Below are 7,276 nucleotides of genomic sequence, written 5' to 3' on the forward strand. Positions count from 1 at the left end.
TGAGCGTCATAAGTTAATGTGTGAATATAAATTTTTCTCTTAAATTTGCTAGTCTTGTCCCTACTTCCGACGAAATATCCGATGAGTTGCGCATTATCACGTTGCACGTGTACAACGTTATTTACGAGCTGTATCGTACGTTATACGCTGTAGATATCACAAATATAATAAAACGATGTTTTTAGGAAAGAGATTTTGACGAGGTATTTTCAAGCCCGACAGAATTACAAAGATCGTACATAAAAAAATACATGTAGAGAGAAAATGTATAAATATATTTATTAAAGGGCAACAGAGGGTAATATGGGCATTTTACAGAATTTTATTTTGACGCACATGTGCGGCAAAGTCTTGCCACTAAAGCGTGTAACTGTAACAAACTGTTGATACCTTCTACCACTCCCATATGTGTTAATCCAATTTCCTGTGAATTATATGTTAAGGATATTTTAAGAGTACATAATAGTGAAATCTATGTATAACAGAGCTTGGTATCTTTTTTTAAAGGATATAGTTACGGATACTATCTGTATCTCTATCTTTCTCCGGAAAAATAATTCGGTGCATCTTGCAACTATATCTAAATCGAAGGAATTCAAGAAATGTAACTTGTATCTGTATCTCTTTGATCCATTAAATCCATTAAAAGCGTATCTTGTATCTTTAACGAAAAAAGTCAGGACACCAAGCTCTCGTATAACATGGTACCAATAACGCACATCAATTTACCTTGATAAATTTCAGTTTCAACTTTTCATCCATGGTGTGATTTTTACAAACTTTGAACACGTTACTGACTATATCTTCAGCAGAATACCCCATTTTCCAGAAATGATCCATTACCTAGCCAATTTATGTAAATTTATTACTGCCACATCTGGGTATGCATACACAGAAGTAAAGCTCCTATTATGAGATAGATTCCTAATACGAGATAGCAAGGTTTCTGCTAAATTATCTTTTAGTTCCACCATGAACTTATTGCCCTTGGAGTGAAATCAGTTTAGTGAAACATTGATTGTTAGATCGTGTAATTGTTGCTAAAAAAGGTTTGCAATTGAAATTTGGACGTTGAAAACTTACTATCTCATATTAGAATCCCACCTAATAATAGAGAACTTTACATATTGATACTTTGAACGCGTAATTTTACCGTGCATGCTTTAGAAACTTCGCCCTTCACACAATCATCCAGCATCTCTTTGACAATTAATGGATGCGGCTCGTCGCAGACTTTAAATACATTTTCCGCGTTTACATGATTAAATCCGTTGTATGTAGACTGCAGATTGTTCAGGGCTTGTCTCATGTCTCCCTGTGCCGTAAATACTATCGCTTCCATACCATCGTCTGTGTAGGAAATCTACAAATGGTAAAAGAACAAAAATTCTGTAGATCAAGTCAAAGCCTTCACGTCTCTGTAATATTTCAATTACATTCTCTTTTTCGCAGACTTCGAGAACTTTGGCCAAGACTTGGGCGTCCGTTAACTTTCCGTATCTTAACATAGCACAGCGCGACTGTATAGGTTCGATAATCTCCTCCGTATTGTTGCATGCGAGAGCAAATCTGGTTGTGTGACTGTAAATTTCCATCGTCCGGCGTAACGCCTGTTGCGCACCGTCAGTCATGCTGTCAGCTTCATCTAAAATAATGATCTTGTGCTTTCCTTTGGGAAGATTCACCTGCAAGTTAAAATAATCACACAGAGGTATGACATTGCTTGAAAAACAAGGTCCTACCTATCCAATATACTCTACCTTTTTCTGAGCAAACATTTTGATTTTATTTCTAACTACATCAATCCCTCTCTCGTTTGAGGCGTTCAGTTCAAGTACGGCTTCTTTGAACGCTGGTCCCAATAAAGTCCGAGCAAGACATAAAATTGTGGTAGTTTTGCCCACTCCAGGCGGGCCAGCGATGATGATATTTGGAGTATTTCCATGCTGAGCAAAAACAGCTAATCTAGACACAGTGTCTTCGTTGCCAACAATGTCGGAAAATACTTGAGGCCGATACTTTTCAATCCTGAATAATAAAAACGAGTAATAACATCTTTATATTTAAACAACCAATAATATTTTTGTAGCTCAATCTTAGAAGTAATAATAATGTTCTTATATTATCCAAAACAGTTAAAAGGTGGATCCTCAAACAATTCTCAATGCCATTATCAATTTCAACAGCTATATTTTTTCTTCTAACACTTTATAATCGATCATTTTCACATAATGAGAAATGTTTATAACATTTACGATATTAAGTCGGCAATATTGTTGTGTTCTCAATCTCTAAACATTAATAATTAAATACCAATTTAAAATAAATTGGAATATTCCTTTGAAGTCTAATCACGTTTAGCAACCTGTCTATCCCAAATATACCACTTTGTTTGGAGCCGCAGAATCTAGTCGAAAAATAACCTAAACTCGTAACGACGAGACAATCCAAGGACGGATATAAAATTTCCTGTCGCAGATATGAAACGTACCACGGCAAATTTGCTGATTTGCCGTCTCTCTCCCTGATTTTCGGATCACCGTTGCTCGTGGACGGCAAAACCTCAGTCTCCATAGGTTCGTCAACAACACCATCACCTGCCATCTTCGAATTCACGCTGAACGCGCGGGTAAAGAACTAAAGAAACACTTGACGATTACGGTCATGGAGTAAATTTAACCAGAAGAGAAACATGTAGCGAATTCGATTGCTTGCACTGCTTGCACTAGTGCGCACTAAGGCCTGTTTCTAGAGACAATTTTTATATTTAAGTTTGTCTTAAATACATGTTCAAAGAGTATTCAGCCAAAAAATATCCGTACGGAACATTTTATTGGCTACGAAATATTTCAAGAGATATTTAAGATTCTTCAGTGCACACTAGTGCAACTAAATTCGCTAACAGAAAACATATTTCAACCGATAGGAAGTTGTTATACACGGGAAATGAAAAGGTGTTACGAATTGATTTCTTTTAAATACAAGATTTTAATCTTCCTGGGTAAATCTCTGTAGTGATCCTACAATTCGATTTTTGTAGAATTTTTAAAAATTTGTCTATTTTTGTGCGTGACAAATATATTCTTTACTTTACCGTAGAGTTTGTCTTTGGTTAATGAAAAGAATAATGACAAATATCCCGTATTCTTTTAAATAAAATAATTTAATTAAAATTAGATGTAAGGAACTTTTACATACACACCGATTACTATTTTCTCCAAGCACGATACTTTAGTACACGTCAATTCAAATAAAACATCTTATAAATAAAGTGGATACTAGGAGATTTAAAAATAAGATACTCACTTGAACAAATTAATAATAATACCGTAATATTACAATAGCCTTTTGTTGGCAAGTTAAAAATGATCAATTTTTAACTTGCCAACATGAAACTTGAAATTGAGTTTAAACAAACGATATATATATGACGATTTGCGTTTCCAGAATATATTTTACGCATAAAAATACACAAATTCTGAAAATTTCACAAAATTCAAAATGTTATACTGCAGATTTACCAACATTCTTATTACTCTAAGTACACAACCAGTATACTTATAAATATAAACATTTTTTAAATATCGCCAGTAAAGAATTAATTAGTGAACAATTGTCGACACAACTGGCATAAATTTATTAGTAGAAATTGCAGATCGCAACTTATTTCAAGCCTCTTACGTTTCAACCATACGGGTTGTGGACTTTTTCAAGCGACAATGTATAAAACTAAGTTGCGAACTGTAATTTCTAATAATAAATTGATGCCAGTTGTGTCGACAATTGTACACTGGTAAACATTTTTATACATAAATGTATATATAAATATACATATACAGGGTGTTAGGTATTGTATATAAAACGGAGGATAGTGCAGGCGTGTAACGAAATTACAGACGCATAATGTCAGTCAGCCATTCTGTCATCGATAGGTGCAATGCATGTCTCCAAGCTGGAGGCCATCATTTTGAACAAAACGTTTAATAACTAAATTTTTATTATTAAAAAGCAATAAAGAGGATATTATAAATCTAAATTATTTCGAAATTATTCATTCCTAACAGTTCATAACTTCAGAAGTCAATATCTCGTGAACGGAACGTTTACGAGCATATCTCCAGAGGAAAATTTTTCATGCTTTGAGGTCCTAAATACATCTTTCAAGTTTGGCCATTTAATCCAGGAGCACCCTGTATAATACCCGTCTCACCTCTTATTTACAGATAAAACGGACTAAACTGAGTCGAAAAGTCCTCTACCGTTTTGCAATTTTCACAATAGCTAATGAGTTATTAATTATTAAAAATCGCTATCTTAGCCCGGCCTAACGCCCAATTCAAGCGCACGACGAGATGCTGCAGTCTCGCAATCGGCATTGCTACTTAGGCGCGCGAGAATTTGTTTATCATGCGTAGCCTTTGCCGTGTGTCATAAACAATTTCCCGCGCACCTAGCAACGTCGATCGCGGGACATCATCTCGCCGCGAGCTTGAATTGGGCGGTAGGCAGGGCTAAAGCCCGCTGCAGACGATGCTATTTTTCCTGCTGGATTGCTTGCGATTTACTAAATTACTAGGAATCCTGAGTGCTGAGTGGTGCAATGATAGTAATTTATTAGATTGCAAGCAATCCAGCAGAAAAAATAGCATCGTCTGCAGCGGGCTTAAGACGACTTTTAATAATTAACTCGTTAACTATTGCAAAAATTGCAAAATGGTAGAGGACTTTTCGACTCACAATCAGTCTAATCCGCTTTATCTGTAAATAAGAAGTGAGGCGGGTAGTACATAACACCTTGTATATGTATGTACAATACAAATAAATTATACATTAATGTTCTTGCACAAAAATGAATTGTATTACGTAAACGATAATAAGTTAAATGATGGAAAAATTAAAATGGGATAGCTGCCTTCCCTGATAGCACAACAAGTCTCAGTTATGTCTCAGTTATGTTGCAGTTATGTTGCAAAGATATTGAAACGTCTTTGCAACATAACTGTAACATAACTGAGACTTATGTGCTATCAGGGTTATCTCTCGTAATTAATATATCAGTATACAGCTTCTATGTATACTAAATATAAAACAGTACAACAAAGCTCTTCATGACGAAAAGCTTCTGTGAAGCAGACTTCTATATCGAGATGGCTGTAGCTCTGACAGCAGCGCTCAACAAAGGATTCGGATCTGGCTCTTCCGTCAAGATGTTAACTTTGGCCCAGCCACGCTGCTTGTTACTTTGTCGCAACGCGTCAATAACAGCTTGCACGTATAGGCCATCTTCAAACGTAGACGCGGAAAACACTGGCTCCTTAATCCAGCCTCTCTTATCCTCGACAGATTGGAAGGCTTCTCTCAGCGCAGCGATCATCTTCCTGAGTCCTTTGACATAGGGCCTGGGTATGGAGTCCGCCATCGGTAAGGACATCCCTTGCAAATCATCCGTGTCGCGATACAGGATCTCCTCTTGTTCACCGCGGCATCCATACAGGTCTCCGCCTCGCACCACCAAATGATTTCCACCGCCGCATATCAGCACCTCCTGCGAGAGCTGTCCCTGCAGGTGATTGCTCAAGGTAGCCGTTACTAAAGTGCCGCCACTCAATTCCATTTGAAAGCTACAGAAATCTGGCGACGTGACGTGCCTGATCCCGTTGATATACTTGTTTGTTTGGGTAAATGTTCTCACAACAGCATGCACCCGCGAAGCTCGTTGACCCATTAAGTGAAAAATCAAATCTATAACGTGACTGCCCACCAACGCCAGGATTCCTCCACCCATTGTGTCATCACACAACCAATCATATCCTGAAAAAATTAACCGAGCATTTAATTAACGCACATTTAAGATAAATGCTAACCCAATATTTTATGCAAACTATTTACTTATTTATTATATAAAAATTTTTTCCATTACATATAATATTATAATGCGCAAGTCAATAATTTTTACAGAATGGTTTAGTGTAAATTAATTCTAGAGTCTTTTACCTTCAATATTTTTTAAAACTCAATAACTTGAAAATATTTGTATAATCTTGAGATTTTGTATAATCTTAGGATTATATACTGCATTATAAATGTATAAAATCAGGTATTTAATTTCTCTGTACTTACCGTTGTGTAACAAACTTCCCATATGTACTCGCACTTCTATAATTGTTACAGATCCATCCAGATATCCATCTTCCAATGCCTTCTTCATATGTACAAAGGCTGGCAAAAACCTTAGGCTATGATTGACTATGCTGATCAGTGAGGGATAATACTGGGCGGCCCGTACCATCTTCAAAGCCTCACTTTGACTCAGACCCGCAGGCTTATCGCACACAACATGCTTCCCTATGCCTAGTGCTTTGACAGCAATCTGAGAATGCAAACTCGGCGAGCACATGATGAAGATTAGGTCCACGTCCTTCTTCAGGAGAACGTCGTCTATACGGCTGGTATAAAATGGTATTTGAAGATCACTCGCTACCTCTGAGACCTCCATCAGCGTACGACCCCATATAGCCTCGATTCTAAAGCCCTTTTCTCTGAGAAAGGGTATAATAATCCGGACGATACTGCCTGTGCCAAACACCCCGATGCCGGGTAACGTCATCCTGAGTGCGTTGAAACACTCGACGTTCTATCCCCTTTACCCCTCTATACCTTTAACCTATATAATACATTTATTTAACCTATATAACGCAGTAAAATTGCGAACAGTCTCCATTCGTTTCTCAGCAAAAATATATATACATACTATAGCTTAACTTCAATTTTATTTGCGCATATTCAACAGTGCTTCCTCATTTTTCAGATTTTGAAATTCAAACAAAAATACAGATCTCATATCATTCAGTTAACACCATAGCACTAACAGCACAGATGTTTGAAGGTCTGTTCACGTTGTATGCCCCATGGTGGAAGTATACAAGGTGAACCATTGCGCATGATGAGAGGGGGTAGCATTCCTTCCAGCCAATAAACGACGTGCTTTTTTGCGTGGCGGCAGTTTGAACCTTTGACTATATAACTATGGACTGCTCGTTGCCTCCACTTTGCCTGGTCTAACACGTAATCAACATCACGAGTGCCGCCATAGGATAAATGGCAGAAAATCGAAACACTAAGTCAGATTTAATGGTAAAACAGGACAGAAGACAGAGATAGAATATAGCTTATGTCGTGCTGTTTTATCACGTTTATCAGAGTTCAGAACCAATTTTTATATATTGGTTCTGAACTCTGATAAACGTGATAAAACAGCACGACATAAGCTATATTC

At 37.0% G+C, this 7,276-nt stretch overlaps 2 protein-coding genes across 2 annotated transcripts; both read right to left on the reverse strand.

The window, feature by feature from the left end:
• Positions 1–248: 248 nt before the first annotated feature.
• Positions 249–2,653, reverse strand: LOC105562512 (replication factor C subunit 2). The gene is made up of 6 exons (XM_012013419.1): positions 2,492–2,653; positions 1,761–2,028; positions 1,437–1,685; positions 1,154–1,363; positions 730–843; positions 249–424 (listed from the first exon to the last, which is right to left on the reverse strand). Exons 1-6 carry the CDS (start codon positions 2,602–2,604, stop codon positions 323–325), a joined length of 1,056 nt encoding a protein of 351 aa, XP_011868809.1. The 5' UTR covers positions 2,605–2,653; the 3' UTR covers positions 249–322.
• Positions 2,654–4,841: 2,188 nt separating this feature from the next.
• On the reverse strand, positions 4,842–7,234 carry LOC105562513 (glucose-fructose oxidoreductase domain-containing protein 2). The gene is made up of 3 exons (XM_012013420.1): positions 6,752–7,234; positions 6,121–6,664; positions 4,842–5,811 (listed from the first exon to the last, which is right to left on the reverse strand). The coding sequence occupies exons 2-3, from the start codon at positions 6,605–6,607 to the stop codon at positions 5,138–5,140; spliced, it is 1,161 nt and encodes a 386-aa protein (XP_011868810.1). The 5' UTR covers positions 6,608–6,664; positions 6,752–7,234; the 3' UTR covers positions 4,842–5,137.
• Between the last annotated feature and the right edge of the window lie 42 nt (positions 7,235–7,276).

The sequence above is a fragment of the Vollenhovia emeryi genome, unplaced genomic scaffold (assembly GCF_000949405.1).
Source record: "Vollenhovia emeryi isolate VEMERY1.0 unplaced genomic scaffold, V.emery_V1.0 DF939187.1, whole genome shotgun sequence".
In the NCBI taxonomy this organism is placed as follows: domain Eukaryota; kingdom Metazoa; phylum Arthropoda; class Insecta; order Hymenoptera; family Formicidae; genus Vollenhovia; species Vollenhovia emeryi.